A 24,416-nucleotide genomic window follows, 5' to 3' on the forward strand; every position below is an offset into this window, starting at 1 on the left:
GTCTACATATCTCATATTTTGTAAATGCGAAATGTCATTGTTAAATGTTACAAACTGTTTCTTATTCCACCGTTAGTTCCAGATTTAGCCACAGCATTCTGGAAACCAGCGTGAAACGTGTTTCCCACACTTTCAAGGTCAGGTGAACCCTTATCAGTTGTATTGGATGCCTGTGAATATGTTACTTCATACGTCATGGTACTGTGGTGGATTTCTTCCCCTTCCCCTTTTACCTTGAATGGAAGTAATCCCCGACTGGGCATGATGAATCAATCACAGAAAAGCAGACTGTCTAGTAAATCGCATGCCATGTATTATTTCGAGCTCTAGGTTTTGGAAAGTGAAATAAAAAAAAGTATGTAACATTAATTCATAATGGTTGACATCTTTGGGTATTATTTCATGACTCTTTTCTACTTACTCCAATGAAACTTTTGTCTACTGTTTTCAGTAGATCAATAGGTGTTTTGAAACATCTACTGTGTTCAGATTTTCAAAAAGATATAAATACAAAGAATAATAAGGGGGTATGAAATTAATATTTACAGCCAAAATATTAATCTTAACATATTATACACTATACTGAATAAATTAATTTCACTTGCAGTTTCTCTACTGTACTGATTTCAGTAGATCAATAGGTGTTTTGAAACATCTATGTTAAGATTTTTTAAATTTGAATTACAATTTGTGTGCCTGAAAACTTAGGGTATTTTACACCCGTGACGCTATACGGGGTCCAGTCCCTTATCATGACAAAAATAAAAGTGTGTCTGAAAACTAAAATATCTTTACCTGGGTTAAAAGCTGAGCCTGTAAAGCGACAGACAGTCAGCACAAACAAGGACAACACACAAGTAGTGGGATTTATGATATAACCAGTGCGAGAAAGTATGAACCCCCCTCAGGCAGATTTGCCTACACTTAAAACTAGCTCAACATGCCCATATGAGCTTTTTGCTCAAGTGTGGAACCCTGTCTAATCCAAGATTTTTGTAAAAATGCCCTCGGGAATTTCCTGTGAAAGTATGACCCCCCTCAGATTGATTTGCCCACACTTATAAAAGGTACTTCTGTGAGATTGTTGTCCATAAATTTGTTAAAAATATGCCCCTCTTGATATTTTTTTGGCTACACTTAAAACTAAGCCAAGATGCTCATATGAGCCACCCACACCCACCCACACCCACACATATTTACTTCCGGTCCACTTCCGGTTCACTTCCGGTCCACTTCCGGTTTACTTCCGGTCCACTTCCGGTCTACTTCCGGTTTGCCTACTTCCGGTCCACTTGTGGCCAAGTTGTGGCCTATTTCTGGTTTATTTATATTGCATCATGCTGTGCAACAAATTATTATCCAATATTATGCAACAAATTATTAGACACGTGTTGTTTTCTGATTGGTTGCTTATGACATAATGTGATGATGTGTTATATTCTGATTGGCTTATTGTTTCAGATGTTTTCAATGCGGTCCGTGTTTAGGCTATATAAAGAGATTTTGCATTGCATATCAGCCAGTATTGTGAGAGTTGTTGAAGAGAAAGGGTGTGTTGTTGCAGTGCTGCTCATATTTTTTAAACACAAAAATATTGCAGATTTGTATAAATTGAATTACAAATCTATTTGATTTAATATACAGAATTTTTGACAACCTGTCATAGGTTTATTAAGTATAGAGTTTTGATTTGAACCCCAAGAAATTTTATATAAATACCAAAGCCAAAAATATTAACACACACACACACACACACACACACACACACACACACAAAATATACAAAGCACACTGCTGAACCCAACTGATATTTTTTATTAAGCATAGAATTTTGATTTGGACCCCAAGAAATTTTATATAATAAACCAACAACAAAAATGCCAAATCAAAAATATTGTAATCAATGCAATAAGAATATATCCAGCCCCAATTGGGTTAAGCACCAAAAGAATTGTAATCCAGATAAAAGCAGAATACTCACAAAAATATGCCCCAAATGCCATAGAGAATATAGCATGCAATACTTCACATATAAACATACAGATACTTCTTCTGCACAGTCATCAATATTGCCAAACAAAATTGATTGGAAATATTTGTGTGATTGCCCTGTATAACTTAGATTGGAAGGCCATATTTTGTAATTTTCTGAGCTCTTCACTATTTTTCTCCCCTTTGCAATAGGGTATATCATGTATGTGTTTCCGGCATAATCATACTGCATTTCTACAAGAAATTAAAAATTTACATTAAAACAGGATATTAGATACAAAAATATCTTGTTTCTGTCAGAAATTACATCAAAATTGTCTGCAAAACTTATGTTTCTTTTGAAATCATTAGGGGAGCAGATGTTGTTGCATCCTATAGTTAGGAATGAAATATTTGGATATGAAACAGGTGTGTGAGAAAAACGGGGCAAAAATAATTGTCAACAATTTCACACCCAACCCAATATCCAGAATAACAATTATAGAGCCACAGATCCTCAAGTGTTATTTTACCTAAATCTAAATATTGTATGTGTTCCTCTAGATCCGATACTCTCTATTGTTGCAACACTATTCTTCCCAATATTATTAAACTCATCAACAAAATAGCTAAGCTCCTCAGATTTAACAAACTTGCTCATCTACAAGAAAATAAGAATTAAGCATAAATGTAATTGTTGTGATTTCCACTGAATTCAAGATATACCCTAACAACAATATATCTTATACCCTTGGGTATGATAATTTTACGGCTCTTGCCCGGGTGAATAGTTTCACCTACAAATACACGGTTGTTGAAATACTCAACACCAATATAGTGAATTGTTGGGTTTTGAATGCAAATTTTGACAAAATTTGTTTTAAAATATTTTCTGTCTGTTCTTCTTATTATTCTTGTCCCATATCCCGTTAGTGGCTTATAAGATTTTAATTTAATTCCTCTCCTATTATACAACTCAAAATGTGTTTTGGGATCTCTGCTGGGCATCTACAATTGAAAAATTGTTAATGTTATCACATCCAATCTCATATTCAATATCTTCCTGACCATCTATTATCAAAAATTAGATTCGGATGGGTAAATTGTAACTCCTATTACTTCCCCAAGTTCAATATTAAAATATGACAGAGTACATTTCTTGAAGAAGTAATTGTTTTTTGTGATAATCATAACATATGTCTCTTCTGTGTTTTTATTCCTAACAAAACCTCTTCCAATGCCAAGTATTTCAGATAAAAATCTAATAGGGCGATCCTCATAAGAATAAACAATAGCTTGGGTTAATGGATCCATGCTACAAAAGAATCAAAAATAAACCCCAAACCTATACATCAATCCCAAAAATACCTCATTCTTGTATCTTGTATTGATAGCTCTTAAAGTGATTTTATTTTTCAAATCATACAGATTATATCCTATGGTGATGTATTTCAAGTTTGGATAATATTTTAGGTTAGTGTATATAGTTTTGTAACCACCAACAAGATCAAAATGCATCCATTCTGTACTGTAGTCCATAAGCAAATCGGGGGAAGCATTGCAGAATAATCTTAGAACTTGGCCATTGTCGATTGGGTTGAAACAAATATCAATTCTGTGATAATAAATTTTATTGTTTGTTTTTGTGACAAAATACCCTATTAAATTTGGAATGTATGACCCAACCTCAAACTCAAATACATCGACATTGCTGCATATGTCATCTGGGGATGAGTTTGTGTTAATTATGTAACAATGTATGTATTTTGATTCTGATATCTCTGCAATTTTTTTAAATTCAAAAAATTGCACCATACCAAGCTCCAGGTATTGTATCCTGGAAACATTTTGGGTGAGTATTTTAATTTGCTCATCACACTTGACAGATAGGATAGGAAAATTGCACAGAGACGTGCTAACAATATTTTTTTTGCTAACAATTTCAAGTTCCTTGAGTGGGAATATGTTGTTTCTAAGATCAGCATTGATTCTGTAGTACAGCATTGCTGTGGAACATGTTAAGTTCTTGGATTCTGTCACACCCATTCTAATACAATTAATATCACAAGTACCATTACAAGGCACGCACCGCATAAAATCATAATTCCAAGCGATGGCATGGAGTAATCATTTTTCCACGATTCCATATCATACAAAAAAATTATACTGCAATTGGAGCTTCAGCAGTTCGGGACTGTGCAATATATTGTCTACAAATGTAGGAAAAATAATATTACACGGGTTGCAAACAAAACTCCCAAAGCTTATGTATTTCAGGTTTCTTAAATTTGAAACAGAATCCAAACTGTCTGGAAGTTCATAAAAGTGAAGCCATTCTACAAGCGGGTATATCTCAGCTTCTGCATGATATATTTGAGCAAGAGGTGATGTGTTTATAATATTTGTTGGGTTGTAATATGTTATTCCATGATTTGACCTATACTGGTGATACCTGGGAATGGATATAATTTTTGAATTTTGGCTGAATGAAAATATATCAATGTTCTGTGTGAAGTCTTTCAATTCTCTAAATTGATCCAATCTTGTGCTTATAATTGTTGCCCTTACAAGTTTTGCATATTTTATTTTATTTACAATCTGTGCAAACATCTTTAACCTAATAGGACCTAGCTCTATTATATCATAGGTTAAAACATCCAATGCGAGCAGGGATTCAACATTGTTTTTAGCAATAAATATGCTCTCTTCTATATCCATCATGTCCATAATTGATAAGAAGACACAAATTTACAACTATTGTAATTGATTGAAGCAATGCGGTGAAACTTGATATTGCATTGATTACATATTTGTTCTGATCAAAGGCATGAGCTATGGCACATCCAGATTGAATGGCTGCATATATTAAGTATAAGCCAAGAAAAACAATCATCTGTAAGAAAATGCACTGCATTAAACACAGACACCATATGTTCCATAATTCTCTGCTGTAATGCCGAGACTCATGGCCTCATGGTTGATGTGATACTTATTCATCATGTACAAATATAATTCATTTACACCTAGATCCTTCAAATCTTTACAGAAATCTGGAATATTACAAATATCTTCTGGTGAGCACAAGCTGTGATACACAGTGACATATTTTAAATTTGGAAATTTCTCTATGAGGATTTTCCTATCCTCATCTGTGGGGATACTATCAAAATGGATCCATGTGACTGTTTCTGTGTTTGGGATCATGTCATAATATGGGGAGAGAAGAAAAGTGTGACCCACATTTGTTACACATTGCAGGAACTTTCTCAATATCAACTTTGTCGTCAAAATAGAGATCAAATTTTTTTATGAATGGGTATATCTGAATTTTCTTTCATTTTTTTTTCTAGATGCTCCAATCTCAACAAATTTTATGGACTGTGGTGGATCCTCCATTGCTTGAAAAGGCAAAACATACAAATTAAAAACTAAAAAATTGAACTACAGGCTCGTTGATATTATAGATGTTATACAAAATTGGATGTATTATCTTATAATGGAGCATGAGTCTCAACTGATCCCTAAGGCTCACATGTATTTTCCTATTATTCCCCCCAACAAACATTTTCTTAAACCCATCCATAACATCTTGTTTTGCAGACAGATTATATATGCACACCAGATTTATGTTTGATATAAATTCCAGATCCTCCAGGGTTGTGTGATCATCAATAAATTTATTTTTCAGATGCACTATGAGAATTTTCACAACAGTGTTCAATTTTTTAATCTCCTCAGCAATATTCCTGAGCGAATCTGGTTTAGAGAAATATACAAGCTTGGTGCTCAACATGTCTCTGCAATCAACATCCAAGTATAATCCCTCACAAACAAAATCCAAATTTTGCTTGCCCACAAAACTCATGTTGTGTTCAAGCAGAATCTCTACACACTGATGTGATAGGGGTGTAACACCATGGTCAAGACCTAGAATCTTATTCTTGCTGTGAATAGTGTTTTTGGAATTTTGAATGGAATCAACTATAAATGGTTGCCCTTCCTCATTAAATACAATAAAAGATCCTTTATACTCGGACAATGGGCCCGTGTAGACATATGGTCCATAAAATGAATTATAATCAGGTGGGGGCGCCATATCTAAAAAAAATTTATCAATACATTACTTTGCATGCAATAGGTATTTCTATGTTAATAGCATATAATTCTACACACTAAGCATGTACATGAGTAACTTATTAAAACATGCAGCATAAGAAGAATTGTTGAATTTTACATTCATGAGGCATTTGCCCCCATCATATATATTCCCCTCCCCATCTGTTATAATGTCTGCACTATTAAATCTAAACCAACCCCTATTATTTATATGAAGTTGGGGTATGTAGAAAAATACAAAAAATTTATGGTGCAATTCAGCAGATGCCTTGCTGAACCATATTACATAGGATCTGTAATAACAGTGAAGCATGAATGCATCTATTCTATAGTGATATACCTGTGATTCATGGTAATGTAAGCATAGGGCTAGGTGATTGTTGAAATGTTTATACAGGAACAAGGGGAATTGTGATTTGAAAAGTGGCAATCAATACCCATTGTTCCTATATAAACGTTTCAACGTATGTTCCAGATTTCTGTAAAGATTTGAAGGATCTAGGTGTAAATGAATTATATTTGTACATGATGAATAAGTATCACATCAACCATGAGGCCATGAGTCTCGGCATTACAGCAGAGAATTATGGAACATATGGTGTCTGTGTTTAATGCAGTGCATTTTCTTACAGATGATTGTTTTTCTTGGCTTATACTTAATATATGCAGCCATTCAATCTGGATGTGCCTTAGCTCATGCCTTTGATCAGAACAAATATGTAATCAATGCAATATCAAGTTTCACCGCATTGCTTCAATCAATTACAATAGTTGTAAATTTGTGTCTTCTTATCAATTATGGACATGATGGATATAGAAGAGAGCATATTTATTGCTAAAAACAATGTTGAATCCCTGCTCGCATTGGATGTTTTAACCTATGATATAATAGAGCTAGGTCCTATTAGGTTAAAGATGTTTGCACAGATTGTAAATAAAATAAAATATGCAAAACTTGTAAGGGCAACAATTATAAGCACAAGATTGGATCAATTTAGAGAATTGAAAGACTTCACACAGAACATTGATATATTTTCATTCAGCCAAAATTCAAAAATTATATCCATTCCCAGGTATCACCAGTATAGGTCAAATCATGGAATAACATATTACAACCCAACAAATATTATAAACACATCACCTCTTGCTCAAATATATCATGCAGAAGCTGAGATATACCCGCTTGTAGAATGGCTTCACTTTTATGAACTTCCAGACAGTTTGGATTCTGTTTCAAATTTAAGAAACCTGAAATACATAAGCTTTGGGAGTTTTGTTTGCAACCCGTGTAATATTATTTTTCCTACATTTGTAGACAATATATTGCACAGTCCCGAACTGCTGAAGCTCCAATTGCAGTATAATTTTTTTGTATGATATGGAATCGTGGAAAAATGATTACTCCATGCCATCGCTTGGAATTATGATTTTATGCGGTGCGTGCCTTGTAATGGTACTTGTGATATTAATTGTATTAGAATGGGTGTGACAGAATCCAAGAACTTAACATGTTCCACAGCAATGCTGTACTACAGAATCAATGCTGATCTTAGAAACAACATATTCCCACTCAAGGAACTTGAAATTGTTAGCAAAAAAAATATTGTTAGCACGTCTCTGTGCAATTTTCCTATCCTATCTGTCAAGTGTGATGAGCAAATTAAAATACTCACCCAAAATGTTTCCAGGATACAATACCTGGAGCTTGGTATGGTGCAATTTTTTGAATTTAAAAAAATTGCAGAGATATCAGAATCAAAATACATACATTGTTACATAATTAACACAAACTCATCCCCAGATGACATATGCAGCAATGTCGATGTATTTGAGTTTGAGGTTGGGTCATACATTCCAAATTTAATAGGGTATTTTGTCACAAAAACAAACAATAAAATTTATTACCACAGAATTGATATTTGTTTCAACCCAATCGACAATGGCCAAGTTCTAAGATTATTCTGCAATGCTTCCCCCGATTTGCTTATGGACTACAGTACAGAATGGATGCATTTTGATCTTATTGGTGGTTACAAAACTATATACACTAACCTAAAATATTATCCAAACTTGAAATACATCACCATAGTATATAATCTGTATGATTTGAAAGATAAAATCATTTTAAGAGCTATCAATACAAGATACAAGAATGAGGTATTTTTGGGATTGATGTATAGGTTTGGAGTTTATTTTTGATTCTTTTGTAGCATGGATCCATTAACCCAAGCTATTGTTTATTCTTATGAGGATCGCCCCATTAGATTTTTATCTGAAATGCGTGGCATTGGAAGAGGTTTTGTTAGGAATAAAAACACAGAAGAGACATATGTTATGATTATCACAAAAAACAATTACTTCTTCAAGAAATGTACTCTGTCATATTTTAATATTGAACTTGGGGAAGTAATAGGAGTTACAATTTACCCATCCGAATCTAATTTTTTGATAATAGATGGTCAGGAAAATATTGAATATGAGATTGGATGTGATAACATTAACAATTTTTCAATTGTAGATGCCCAGCAGAGATCCCAAAACACATTTTGAGTTGTATAATAGGAGAGGAATTAAATTAAAATCTTATAAGCCACTAACGGGATATGGGACAAGAATAATAAGAAGAACAGACAGAAAATATTTTAAAACAAATTTTGTCAAAATTTGCATTCAAAACCCAACAATTCACTATATTGGTATTGAGTATTTCAACAACCGTGTATTTGTAGGTGAAACTATTCACCCGGGCAAGAGCCGTAAAATTATCATACCCAAGGGTATAAGATATATTGTTGTTAGGGTATATCTTGAATTCAGTGGAAATCACAACAATTACATTTATGCTTAATTCTTATTTTCTTGTAGATGAGCAAGTTTGTTAAATCTGAGGAGCTTAGCTATTTTGTTGATGAGTTTAATAATATTGGGAAGAATAGTGTTGCAACAATAGAGAGTATCGGATCTAGAGGAACACATACAATATTTAGATTTAGGTAAAATAACACTTGAGGATCTGTGGCTCTATAATTGTTATTCTGGATATTGGGTTGGGTGTGAAATTGTTGACAATTATTTTTGCCCCGTTATTCTCACACACCTGTTTCATATCCAAATATTTCATTCCTAACTATAGGATGCAACAACATCTGCTCCCCTAATGATTTCAAAAGAAACATAAGTTTTGCAGACAATTTTGATGTAATTTCTGACAGAAACGAGATATTTTTGTATCTAATATCCTGTTTTAATGTAAATTTTTAATTTCTTGTAGAAATGCAGTATGATTATGCCGGAAACACATACATGATATACCCTATTGCAAAGGGGAGAAAAATAGTGAAGAGCTCAGAAAATTACAAAATATGGCCTTCCAATCTAAGTTATACAGGGCAATCACACAAATATTTCCAATCAATTTTGTTTGGCAATATTGATGACTGTGCAGAAGAAGTATCTGTATGTTTATATGTGAAGTATTGCATGCTATATTCTCTATGGCATTTGGGGCATATTTTTGTGAGTATTCTGCTTTTATCTGGATTACAATTCTTTTGGTGCTTAACCCAATTGGGGCTGGATATATTCTTATTGCATTGATTACAATATTTTTGATTTGGCATTTTTGTTGTTGGTTTATTATATAAAATTTCTTGGGGTCCAAATCAAAATTCTATGCTTAATAAAAAATATCAGTTGGGTTCAGCAGTGTGCTTTGTATATTTTGTGTGTGTGTGTGTGTGTGTGTGTGTTAATATTTTTGGCTTTGGTATTTATATAAAATTTCTTGGGGTTCAAATCAAAACTCTATACTTAATAAACCTATGACAGGTTGTCAAAAATTCTGTATATTAAATCAAATAGATTTGTAATTCAATTTATACAAATCTGCAATATTTTTGTGTTTAAAAAATATGAGCAGCACTGCAACAACACACCCTTTCTCTTCAACAACTCTCACAATACTGGCTGATATGCAATGCAAAATCTCTTTATATAGCCTAAACACGGACCGCATTGAAAACATCTGAAACAATAAGCCAATCAGAATATAACACATCATCACATTATGTCATAAGCAACCAATCAGAAAACAACACGTGTCTAATAATTTGTTGCATAATATTGCACAGCATGATGCAATATAAATAAACCAGAAATAGGCCACAACTTGGCCACAAGTGGACCGGAAGTAGGCAAACCGGAAGTGGACCGGAAGTAAATATGTGTGGGTGTGGGTGGGTGTGGGTGGCTCATATGAGCATCTTGGCTTAGTTTTAAGTGTAGCCAAAAAAAATATCAAGAGGGGCATATTTTTAACAAATTTATGGACAACAATCTCACAGAAGTACCTTTTATAAGTGTGCGCAAATCAATCTGAGGGGGGTCATACTTTCACAGGAAATTCCCGAAAGCATTTTTACAAAAATCTTGGATTAGACAGGGTTCCACACTTGAGCAAAAAGCTCATATGGGCATGTTGAGCTAGTTTTAAGTGTAGGCAAATCTGCCTGAGGGGGGTTCATACTTTCTCGCACTGGTTATATCATAAATCCCACTACTCACACACGCAGTCCTACAAAGATTATACTAACAGTAGGTCCAGTCACCAGAGCCTCGTTAGTCTGCAAAATGCAGTTCAGGGTGTACTACATGGAAGTGAGGTTGGTTTAAATTTTAAATAGATATAAAAACAAATTGTTAGTGAAGAGGAATAAAAAGTTATATTTACAGCTAACATGCTGAGCTAAACACACTACAAGGGTGTAAGGGATGACCTTCCACGAAGTATGTACACCCAATTGTTGCTTCCACGTAGTACACCCTGGACTTCAGTTTGCAGACGAACGTGTTTGGTCCTTGTGGGTGCTGAGTGCCTCTTTACAGCCTCAGCTTTTAACCGAATTCAGAATATTTTAATATTTTAGTTACAACACGACGTTACAGTTCTGTTTTTTAGTTCTGGTAAGGGGCTGGACCCCGTATAAATTGACAGGTGCAAAATAGCCTAAGTGCTGACGCACCCAAAATTTTGAATTCAAATTCAAACACACTACATGCAATATTACATGTAGTACTGAAGAGATTATTTCACTTGTAGTTCCTCAACTGTAATTACACATTAGGCCTACTGAAAGTGTTCAGTAGGAAATCATTGATTTTGAGTAGATTTCCGAGAGACACAGTAGAGTACTACAATTGATAACAGTAAATTCTGTCTACTGTAAACAGTAGAAATTACGTAGGTTTATAACGACGATGAGAATGAAACAGAGGTAAAAACAATGATAATGAAATGCAGAAGCGACCTGGAGCAAACAGGAACGTAGAATGTCTAGCAGCGAGACGCAAAGTTGATCAAGCGATTGTAGCGTCAAATTTAGCTTAGAGCTCATAATTGATATTTCTACATGAGCTCAACATACAAGTTACATACAATGAGAGAATTGAATTGAGTTTACATCTCACGTGATATGAGTCGAAACTATTGTTGCACATTGAACTGTGAAGTGAATCAATATTCAATTCGATTAACTAGTGAATGGTGATGTGCTGAGATTTTGTAACGAGATGTGCCAAATGGCTGACAGTATAATAACTTATAGACACATTGATTTAATATATTTGAACAATCTTATAATGTGCGATTTTGTATGAAATTTTATTACTTGAATCTACATCACTTCATTGCAAAGGCTACAACGCATTTTATGGGTTGTAAAATTCTGTGTTCGATTCACCGTTCGGTTAACTCTGCGATTTTTATTTCTTATTAAACCGAAAAATTATTTATTGTATTTTACTTATTACGAAAATTCGTATATTATTTGCTTTGCGAAATGTAGAGAATATATTGTTTTTCATGCTTTTTACAAGAATACAACTATGCATGGTGAACAAAAAATAATGTAAAATAAATACTATTCACAAAAGGATGTCAATAGTATTTATTTGTTTTCTTTCTTGATAATTTTCCCTAAATTAAAAATGTACATGACATTTCGTTGAATATGACACATGGATCATTTTATGCAAATCCTAGTAAAATGAAGAGAAATTCAAAAACATATTCTGAAAAATTATTTTTAAAAATAACATTGAAAAATCATTAGAAAGGAGTGTTATTTTTTAAAAAGATATATAACATTTTAATTTCTTCAAATTATTAATTAAATACAATACTTAGTTGCTATATATAATAATAATAGGGGTAATCGAACAGAAGTCAAACCTATAATCTTCGGCGTGTAATACTGATAGCCTATCACTGAAACAATTTAACATCATAAAAAAAATTGAAGTTTTTTCTCGGAAATTACTGGCTAGTGCACGCTGGAACCTTGAAATATGAATATCTACTCTACCACTACAAGAAGCCACGTCACAACCTCAATTTTCGAAGCTGTAGCCTCTCCATGTAAAACGATTGCGTCGTAAATATAGTAGATTTTGCTTAAATGTTTTGTGACATTCATACCACCTTTATTTCATTTGCTACAAAGGAGCGTTTGGGTGTGTTGTTTATAAAGAGGCGAGTGGGGATTATATTTCTAATGCATATTGAACGAATTGGTCTTAACTCGTAATCATGCCGCAAGAAGGAACGAACTCGTGGTTTAGTGGTTATCGCACTGGGTTGTCACTCTAATGGTCGTAGGTTCAAATCCTCACGGTGGCAAAAACTTTTCGTAAGCTTTATTCGATCCCATTGTTACTATTTGAATTAGTATTCTTTAACACTAACAATGAAAGATTATACAATTAACTCTCTCTCTTTCAAAATGGTAATATGAGGACAGGTTTCTTATTATAAGAACTGGAAATTTTAGTGGTCTCAACGCATCTAAAATCCAAAATACTAGATCGACGTTATTTTCTACTGAATTTTAAATCCACGTTATACACAGATAGGCTAATGGGGTCTGGACCTACAGTTTAAAGTGAGATACGAACCACTGTGTGTCTTCACTTGTTATCCTGCACTGAACGTAAAACAAACAGCTCCCCGCCCCCATTTTTAAAACAAATTTACATGAAATATGGTATTTATAAGATAATCATCATTGATTTGATTGTTTTTATTACTGAACGTCAAATAAAACATTTTCCATAATCACCTCTTCGTCCCATCTCTCCCAATATCTTTCTGTCTCTCTCTTTCCCCCTTCCCCCCACACATGTATCAAAATAAATATTTTCTTAGGTTTGTATGTGTATAAATATAACATTAAATACCCCCAAAAATAATATTTATTTTCTACTTTCCGTCACCCCTCTCCCACTCCCGCAACCCATCATTATTATTGGCGTTCACCAGACCAAGTGGTAATGTATCGACGTCTTGTAATCAGTGTGTCCTTTTCCGAGTTCCAGTCAGGTCGCATAATGTTTCAGATTCCAATTTAAATGTATCCCTAGTCGTGATTAGCCTATGTGTGCAAAAAGTGATGTTAAAACGAACTCTTGACCTCAATAATACAATTTGTGTATTTTCTTTCAGCTGTGGTTCCCTCTTTTCGCGAGAAATAACTAATTAACCTAATCATTAACTCAACAAATAAAAATGCATCTCTAAATTAATTAATGAAAACTGTTATTACACCCAAACCACTATTTTATCGTAAATGTAAATGAAATGTCATCTCACGTAGTGAAAACAATGTGAAAATTGTTCTAATGAGTGATATATGATTGTCAAACACATACATGAATACATTATATTAAGCTCGTGAACTATAATTGGGACAATTTAATACTAATTTGAAACGATTAAAGGCAATTAAAACGACAAAGTAAACTTTTGCGCAATCTTGATGCCGATTCGCATTATCGAAACAATATTTTACCAATGGGGACGTTATCTCATATTTGGAAATGCTGCATTGGTTGAACTTCCTGTGGACAAGACCGTGAGTCACGCCTCCTGCTTCTCCGACTCGAACTTCACTCTGATTGGAGGATCGAATATTTCACAACACTTCCTTGTTTCAGAGCTACCAACACAATTTCGTAAGACGTTGGACTTAGAAAAAATCCATGCGACAGATTTTTTGAACATGACTGTACCACCATTAGAAAGTGTAAGTGTATATGCAAAAGAATAAAAAGAGATTTCAACACAAATATATGAACATTTACCATAGAAATGACTAATTGAAAATGGCTTTAAAATACCACTATAACAAGATATTTTGTTTTGTAATTAACCTTGTAAGTCCCGTGACTCTTATGCACTTTTTACCTCTGTCCCAGGCCATTTAAAAGAGTTTTGTAAGGTTTAGCAAAAATCGTTATAGCAGATAATTTAGATAATTTAGTGAAAAAAGAAACATTTTACTAAGAATAAAATGTACTTTGACATAGAAAAAAACGAAGTGTTGCTATCTGTATGTATTTGTTATTATTCGTGCCTTCAAATGTGAAAATTGAAAAAATAGGAAAAAGACAAAATTTTGCCCCCCTCCCCAATATTTATTTTGTTTCTATTGCCTTTTTGCCATCCGAAGAAAAAATTAAAGAAAACTAAGTGTATGAGTTATTTTCGACAAGGGTTGGCAACACTCACAATGAAGTGCATGAGTTATTTTCGACAAGGGTTGGCAACATGCACAATTATTTTTTTAAAAAAAAGACATACACGAAATTGGAAGTAAAAGTAAAAACTTACCAAAGGCTGAAACTGAACATGCACCATCTCTCCCCTCTCCTCTGATGTTGTCCTTATAAGTTGTGGTGCACCCGGTAACAGTGTCCTAGATGCATATGTTTGTTGCACCGAGGGGACCAGTAGTAGGTTTTTTCCTCCATTTTAGTGTTCTTGTAGCACACCACACAGTTCGTTCTGCTCCCAGTAATTTCTTAGTTTGTCTTTTTGTTGTGCCCCATTGACAAACAAATCACAAGGGAAACAAGCATATCTCCCATGGAAATTTCCTGCTGATGCGTGACACCCAGGTTTGTTGATAAATATTGTTCATAATATCTGTTACTTTCAGATGTCAAAACTTGAAAAAATATCTCACTCCACTCGCAAACACGCAATAACTATGCACACGACATTACTGCAACACCTCTGTGAACTGAAATGAAGCATCCTTTTAAAAATAAAAGGGACCGTCAGCTGGAAAAATTACATGTTTTATTTTTAGCCCTGATGCTATCCCTTTCATTTTCCTTCCGAAAGAGGAGTGGTTGTCTTCTGAAGCAAGCATTGTGCCAAGTCCATTTCACCCGCTGAAAAGTTATCACCGCAAACACTTTTGACAACAATGCCCCCTCCCCCTCCAACCATGACCTGCTTCAGCATGTTGAGAAGGAAAACATTAGACAAACTATTTCCTCATACGTCGCTTTCCTGCAAGGCATAAGATTGTAAACAACCATTGTAAACAAGCATTTACAACGGCGCCAACTCACTTCTGTGAGCTTTTCCATTCGATGCCTCTTTTACTGCGCCGACAAAGAGGAGGTGTAAATTTAGCAGCTGCTGCTGATGTCATTAGGGAGCTGAAGAGCACCAGCCTCCCCGTCGATGCATATCGAAACATGGTTTCAAGTTCCAGCCATGTTGAGACATGAGTATTGAAAGTGAACAGGGTTGCAACGCGATGAAAAAAGGTTCTGTTTCATCATCATTCATATGACCAACCGGGACTGGCCAAAAATGCCATCGGTCAGCATATGACCGATCAGGACTTAAAAGGTTAATCATAAAAAGTGTTTATCATTGATACTGGAAATAGAAAGAAACAAAATAATTACTTCTAGGTTGCCAAGCATGTTAAGTGGTCAACTTTTGATCTCATCACTGAAGTTCCAAGGTTCAAATCCCAGCTTGGACATGGGCATTCTTTGTGAGTGTCCCTTCATCAATTTCATGTAATCATCACTTATTATCCTCCTCACAATTAGCAAAAAGTGGCAGGAAAGTGATGTTAAATAACAAAAATTCAAATACAAAATCATTTGAAAAGATGAAGTAACATTTGTGTACACTAATTAAGATTTAATGCAAATAAATGCTGTTGAAAATATGAAGGTAAATAGTAAATTGTGTAAGTTGTACATTATGTAATAAATGTAAGTTACAAATGAGTTTCTTTTTTGTTTATATTACTGATTGGAATACAAATATTGATTCTTCAACTTTAGAAATTAGGATTTTAAAGATTTTCTGGTCTTTGAATCCATGAACATTTTTAGTTAGGGTAGGTGTCCCAAATATCGCCTACCCTAACTATTTCTGTGTATCTCAGCCTCCTGGGATGGGAAATCAAGCTGTAAACTAAATGAATATCACTAGGAACTATTCTCCTTTGGTTTCCAGAAATCAAATCGCTTCTGAACCTATGCCAGTTTAAGTTAAGTAGCAAAATTTCAGAAAATCCCAAGAGAATTTTCAAAAGTGGTTTCCTAATATCGTCTACCCCTGTTCCTATTACCACCCACCAGGCGAAATTAGGAGCACCTGTTAAAAACGAGTTGCTAGAGAGCACACATACCTTTTGTAAACTAAGTTCAAACTTTTCCACCAAAAAAGGACTTACATTACAAAGAAGAACAGAGAAAAATGCTTCATAATGTATTAGAAAATTGAAAAACGTGTGTACAATTAGTAGGCCTACGCTTACATCATAATCTAGTCCAAAAATAACTCGGGTATTCAGACAATACGAACATGTGTATTTACACTGCTCACCACTCACTGCATCACGCAATTTGTGATTCCACCAGTTTAAGCATGAAGAGCACATAAATAAGCCACTGCTGCCCACTGAAATCGTCTGAAAACTTCTCGTTACAAAATGTGCGGGTGGCATCCATAGAATCAGGGTCATCAAGGTCCACATTGAGATCATCGTCAGTGTCCACTAGTGGAGGTTCATTTGAATCCTCGCTGTCAGAAGAACTTGAGACTTTAAGCTTCCTTCCTTTAACTTTCTTCTTCTTGTTGGCAGCTGGATGCCTAGGCGATATTAGGAACACAGCTCAGTCAACACAAACATACACACAACGGAGGTTACAAAACAGCTTTTTTCGAAAATAATAATACCTTTGGAATCCCAATTTCATGCACTTTCATGTGATATAAACGGAATTATAATTTGGAAAAATTTACCTAGTCATTCCCTGGATTGATTGGAGACGAAAAAAACGTTCATCACAGCCTCAAACACTTTAGATGCCATATTGTTGCTGTAACTGATAGGAAGCTTGCCGCTGGCACTACGTGTGACAAAACCCCAGACCGTCAAGATAACTACATACACTCATAGATGGCGTGCATAGTAGGTTGCAAACATGAGTAGGCGGTATTAGGTACAGGGGCGATATTTGGGACAGCTACTCTATAATCTAGTGCTTGAAGTGGGATGGTATCCCCCTTGGCTATGGAAAATTATGCAAGACATTCCCCATGTTACAATAACATAGCATCCACCCAGTTAGCGCTAATGCTCAAGTAACCCCCACCCCCCTGGGCACCTAACAATTTCCACTTCAAACACTGTAAATCCTAAGAATTTTAATTACCTCAAACCTTATATTCACATAAGGACAGCTCCAATCTGAATTATTAGTATTTTAGGTTGGTCATTAGTAGACATAACACATTGCAACTGACCTCCATGGCAGAGTGGTTAGCACAGTGTTCTAGGATGCCAGGGGTCCCAGTTTCGAATTCCAGCCTGGGCATCAATTTCATCATATCTCATCATCATTGTCACAATTGGCCAAAAGTAGCAGAAAAGCAATGTTAAATAACAAAAATCAAATACAACATAGCACAATAGCTGAAATTTGTTTTCTGTTAGAAATTTTTCTAACCTTTACTTGTACTGTTCGTTGTTTAGATATGAAAATAAATGATAATTTATAATGTAATCTTCTCCAGGCTGCAAGAAACTGCTGTTTAGAGTTGAATGAGAGACTTAAGCCCATCAAAGCGAAAATGGAAAAAGCTGCTTGGAAGGACATAATTCTAGCTGCTTTTGCACAAAATGTGGATTTGTGTGCCACCTACATGTAAGTCAATTGATTCCTTCAGTAATTTCCTTTTAATTTTGCACACCTGTGTAATGCCAAACATTCTCTTAAAGTGTAGGTAATTGTATTGATATTTGATATGATTTCTTAAATTTTTGCTAAGGGTTCAATCACTGGTGAAAGCTATTCATGTGATTCTTATGTAAAGTTTATGGTTTCCTCTTCTCAGTATATACAAGGTTCCAGTACAGATTCTGTACATAGTGCTCCAGGTTGCCTTTTGCTCTATTACAAAAAATGTACTTTTAAGGACTTCACTCTACAAGTGCAATATTTATCATAGTGCTAACGTGCTACTGCAATTTATTATGCAGGAGTTCCTTCACTGGATCGCATGAGTAAAAACTGGAAACTCAGCCCTCTCAAACTGTATGCTGGGCTCAACCTTTATCTCAATCAACAGCAACCTCTATTAACCTCACCTCAACCAACCTTTCATTCCAGTTGGAACCGGATATTTATACCTCCTTGAAAACTGACCCAGCCCGCTCACTGGGATGGAGGTCCTTTTGTTAGTTATTCCCCAATGGCTTTCTTGTTTTAAACTAACATTAGAATTCCAGGCTGCTGAGCAAGAAGCAACTTGACATTTACAAACGTTTAAATTTTATTCAACCTTTTTTTACAATTTTACAGCTGTGTGTGTTAAAAACCGCACAGAAAAACACACTGAACAATGGTTCAGATTCTACTTGAAACTGCAAGGTCAGTCCCGATTAGCCTGTTTAAGCATAAGCTGGACGTAAAACAAACTTTTACTAGCTAAATTGAGAGCAATTTTTTGTATGTTTTAAATTGGGAGACAAATATCACAGATTAGAGTAATTTACTAATGAACTATGTATGTATGGATATTACAGGTACCAATGGAATATGAAACAGATCTCAAATTGCCAAATTTATTAGATCTGTTTCTTTGGTGCGAATGGTTCTGGTTTTAGTCCATGCTGGTATCAAAATGTTGGTGTTGATTCAGTATTGTGAAAACAATTGGAAAGCTGCTTAAAAAGAAACAGTAGGAGAAGTCAGATTGAAATGGTGATAAGGCTCCATGCTATCACTCTCCCTCTTTCTCTCTGACCCCTTTCCCACAGAAGAAGAAAATTTTCTACTTAAATATTGTGTAAATATTATTAGAATTTTGCCTTCTTATTCATAAAAATAATAAGTGGAAGAATTCTACACTCAATTGAGTCTGCTAGTATTGGTTTCAAGTAGCTCCCCAATTGTCCTCATGATGCTGAATCAATTCCAAAATTTTGAAGCTCCCACCAGAGATTGAACCTGGGACTGTTCTCAACAAAAGAGAGAATGCTAACTAGTAAGCCAGATGGGAGCTACCAGTGCAATGGTCACCTCCAGGAACACTCAACGTTGGAGCAAACTGAGGTAGCAAAGTCCCTGAAGGCACTTGCTACCTGGTTGATGCAAGGTAGCAATTGCTACTTCAGGCCACAAGGATTTCACGTGCTACCTGTGTTCAACGTAGTTGCTAGTGGCAAGATGGCAGACAGGGGATACGAGCAGAAAAGCTTCAAGGGTATAATGCATAAAAACATGGCTTCTGATCATCAATGTTTACATAATTGTAACGCTACATAACATTGTTTGTAGTTATTGATATAAATGAAGGTAAATAAATATCTTTGTTAACTTTTCTGGACCTACAGCAAAGTTTGACATACAGTGTGAAAAGCATGCATCGTGAGGTGATTGTCAATTGTTATCAGCTGTTGCTCCCTGCTACTCAACTCTGCATCCAGGTCATGCTATAACATAAAACAAACCCAGCTTAGAAACTGCACTTTGCTCCAACGGTGAGCGTTCTTGGAGGCACCCATTATTTAGCTGAAATGTTGGTTGGTTGATTGATTTAATTGGTGTTTTAAGTCCACTTTATGCACAGTAAGGCTAATTAAGACTGGACCTACAGTTTAAAGTGGGATCCGAACCACTATGTGCCTCCAGTGGGTATCGAAACTGGGACCCCTTGATTACAAGGCGACGATGCTACCACTGCGCCATCGAGGAGGCCCTAGCTGAAATGTTAGCCAAGCTTATGCTTATTAATGCAATTTTCTTTCTTTTTTCAGGTTCAAAACTAATGATGCCAAACAGTACCTCATATGGGGAGTTACTTCTGCAGAAGTAGAAGTTGATATTTTGACTGGACAACAACAAGTGAGTTTGTATTCCATTCTATAATCACCTAATTTTTAAAAAGCTTTTGTTCTTAAATGTATCTGGGTGTCATGAGTCTACAGAAGTTTCATGCATTTCACATAGCATTGAAGAAAATACAACCTTTGTCAGCAGTGACGTCATTACGGGGCGGCCCAGGAGGCCACTGGTCCCAGCAAACTGTTCTGTATTTGCTGGAAATTTTGCTTTGATGACAAATATTGCAAAGAGTTCTTCAGTAAATTTTGCTTGCAGTTTGAAACACTGTTCTTGAATTTTCAGTAGCACGAACCCCAAGCAAGGCATTTCTTACTTATTTCCCTGCTTCTTGAACACAAACAGATGTATTGGCAGAGGATGCAGTTAATGGTTTTATGGCCCACCCCATTCAGGGAAGTCTGGGACCTTTTGCCCTGCACACCAGATCCAAAATTCCCCCCACAAACCCACACTTTCTCTTCATCTGGCACTGTACTGGCACAATGGGTGCCGAAAGGACAACACAAACAGGAAGATTTAGCCACGGATGGCTAGGACTTTCTGGGTTAATTATTTTATGGTCCAGGAAAGATATCCCCATGCTTTTCAAATTGCAAGAACAGAATTCTACTGCTTGTCCCTTTTATGGCACGGGGATGAATGACATGGCGGTTCTTCTCACATGCACTCAACCCTCGTGCTGATGACCTGCAAAGGAGGGAAAGGCCACTTTCTGAAAATTCTATCTGAGTAACTCGTGTTGAATGTGCATGAACAAAATTGGGAAGTGCACACGGGTGCATACCAAAGTGGCACTGTGTTCGACGGTGGGTGAGGAAGCAGAAAGGCTCTTATGGCTTGGACTTTCAGACTTGCTTCACAACAAGAATTGAGACATTATAGCTACGGGCATGTGCTGTTCCCTCTTCCGCATTTAGTGTTGAAGTCTTTCCATGCATCATTGCAAATTGAGGGATTTTTTTCTCAGCAAGGGAAATTTTGATGTCTCTCACCTCATGCGGTTCTGAGCATGGCATTGGAATCCGAATGAGGGAAGGGCATTTTGTTGTTACATTGTGTTTTTTGTGGTAATAGCAATTGGGGCATAATGATCCCTTTGAGGAGAGACTGTTCTAGTAGTGATAATTCAGTGTGTGTTTTCTGCAATGATACTGTTCATGGCGAAGGTTGGATTATATGTCAGATATGTATACAATGGGCTCATGAACAATGTACTGGAGTGGACAATGACATTGACTTTATTTGCAATCTCTGTAATACATGACAATTCACAAGTCCAAGGAAGTTAAATGCATAAAGTGCTAGTGCTGTTAATTTTTTCATTTCTAAAGTAACATTTCTAGTTTTCTACTTTCTGACAAAGGATTTATATTGTTGTAACATACCAGAGAAACAGGGAATTATATTGCCCTGTACATCCAGGGCAAAATGATAATTTGCATCATCTGTGTTACATTTTTCACTTAAAATTCCCAAACCAATTCTAAATCATAGTTATACAGGGAGGTTATTTAAGTCTTTTACCGTGAGAGCGTCGGCCGCTCGGCAGCCCCATCATGCAACAGGTCCCGGCAAATTACGTTACAGGAAGTCCGTAACAGAAACCACTTGTTTTGTAATGTTTCCACTTTTCACAATTACAGTTACAATTACAATTGAAATAAGCACGTACCTTGTTGCAAGGATGCTGGAAAAGGTGTCCTCCCAAATATAAATATTTCTGGCACCTTATTTCTGAAATATATCACAGTAACAGTAGCTCTTGTGATTAATATACTTGTAATACTATAGCAAACTAACAAAAATATTACTGTATTTGCCTTGATAATCTTTAATATTACATATTATTTTACACAGATATTGAGAGTGGATATCTTGGAAGATGCAGGAAAAAGCCTTAGTCCAGAAATTGATATTGGTCAGGTGGAAGGTGCATTTGTAATGGGCTTGGGTTACTGGCTTCTGGAATATGTTGTTTATGATCCCAAGACAGGAGCATTATTAACAAACAGAACATGGGTAAGTACTAATTCTTTGATTAAATGTGAAAAAATATGAGGGACTTTTGCAGTCTGGTCAAAAATCATATTCTAAAGCTCCTCTCTTAACAGACATCAAAGTAAGTTAATTCCATCTCATCATGCTTGTTGCAGTAGTCCTTCCACTGATGAGAGCATATTTCAATCCTCTTTTGGGATTGCTAAAAGGTGTTGCAAGCAATTATGTCATAAGAAAAGTGGGTACCCTTGACTCTCTGTGCCCCCTGGAGAAAGTGCATGTTTTGCATGGTTTGTGAAGATTTTGTTGTTTATGAACGTTTTCAGTTGATTTTTGCTTGTGGAAATGTGTTATTGTGAAGTAAAGTATGTCTGTTACCTTGTGTGTTACTGTATTATGTAGCAGAAGAGCCTGAAGGCTTCACGCAAGTGAATATAGCACCCAAAACTACTTTCCACAACAGCAGCTATAATTTTACGTAGTGAGGTTAGCATTTCTATTTTCGACGTGTTCTCTCACTATTTTAGTGTGCATACAAACAGTTTTCACTAACAAAAAGTGGTGAAAGTACTCCGAAATTACAAGTTTAATTGGTTGGGGAATTGTCATAGTAGAGTTGGAAGAGACTTTGCTTTCACGATTCGTGTCTCTTGTAACATGCTGCGTCTCACGTGTATGAATGCCATGAAGGTGATACCACTTGATACCACACAATAGCCAAAAACAGGGGACACGCCAAAGTGACAAGCAACACGGGTCCCTTCACTCTGTAGGCAAGATTCACTGTGCATGCATGAACAACAGACTGAGGAGAAATGATTCATGCCACTGAGAAAATGACCCAGTTCGAGCAACATGTAAACAAGCAACACATGCAGCTTGAGTCTCTTCGGTTCAAAAGGTTGCATTGATTATGAGGGTTCACTTCCAAGCAGCACATGTTGTTTTAGTCTGAAAACTCCTTTAATGGTAAGGAAAATCTGCCAACGTACACTCGAACTTGCTCTGCCTGCTTTAGGAGGTAAAGAGAGTTCATATACTTTTTGATTAATTACACATTTGCTCACTGTATTATCTTTCTATATTTTAATCCAAGTTGTCGAAGTGGCTATTGTGATCAGGCTCCAATTTGCATATTGTCTTTGAAACACCATGTATCTATGTATTTTATATCTTCACTAAATCATAACAAACTATAATAAAATCTACTGAAAATTTTCTAAGTTAAGAAGATTTTGGTATTGTTGTCCCTTTTCCCTAATGTAATTCTTGTTTCAAGAAAACCTGTAAGAATAAAATGAAAATTTGTACTTAACAGGAATACTTGATTATCGGGGATCACTGAAGTTCCAATAGTATAAAATCAACATTACTTTAATAGTTTCATAGGAATCTAGACAAATGTTACACACATGTAATTTTGTGTACACAAATTCTATGCAATATAAATTAATCTGGTTTTCCACGGTGGTCTGCCACATGGGAGACCCAGGTTCGATTCCCAGGGTGGATGATCTAAGGTCTGAATTTTTCCAGCCTTATCCTTGCATGAAGCAGCTCTGTGGCTCACCCAGCCTCAAATTAATGGGTACGGGGGTTAGGGGGGCAACCCTGGATGATAAAGGTGGCTGGAGCATGGTGCTGATCACATCACCTCTAAAATGGCCAAGATAAAGAATGTGTTGGGGCCCTATCCCCACATTCCCTAACTGTGCCTTCATGGCACGGTGCTACATGCACAGGGAACTTTACCTTTTTAACTTGGTTTCCAATCCTACAGAGATGGAAAAATAATATAACAAATAACCTGAGAAAAAAGGTTGCTTGTTTGCATAATCTTACTGAATTCACCACAGGCTAATGCATGAAATTTAAAGATAGATAGTTTGTATTCTTGCTTGATGAGACGTTACAGCATATCATGCCCCAAATATCTTGTGGGCAATTGCAAGATTTTTTTTAAAAAAAATTATAATATATATTGATGTGTTCACTGGTTTCAATTACTTAAACTACGGGGATCGTTACTGTGAACGCTTTAGGGGTCAGATTGTAGAGCTAGGTTACGTTTTATGGTCCCCATACAATCTCGCTGACAGGTTTCTGGC

General features: G+C 35.7%; 1 protein-coding gene across 1 annotated transcript in view; it reads left to right on the top strand.

Moving 5' to 3' along the window:
- LOC145983966 (uncharacterized) overlaps positions 1–24,416 on the top strand; it is a 97,638-nt gene that overhangs the window by 65,916 nt on the left and 7,306 nt on the right. The window contains exons 22-24 of the mRNA XM_083117190.1: positions 17,978–18,108; positions 20,223–20,310; positions 22,168–22,329. Coding sequence (XP_082973316.1) covers positions 17,978–18,108; positions 20,223–20,310; positions 22,168–22,329 — 381 coding nt within the window. The remainder of the gene's footprint in view (positions 1–17,977; positions 18,109–20,222; positions 20,311–22,167; positions 22,330–24,416) is intronic.

Source organism: Lepisma saccharinum, chromosome 2 (assembly GCF_977018435.1).
Source record: "Lepisma saccharinum chromosome 2, izLepSacc3.1, whole genome shotgun sequence".
NCBI classification, from domain to species: Eukaryota; Metazoa; Arthropoda; class Insecta; order Zygentoma; family Lepismatidae; genus Lepisma; species Lepisma saccharinum.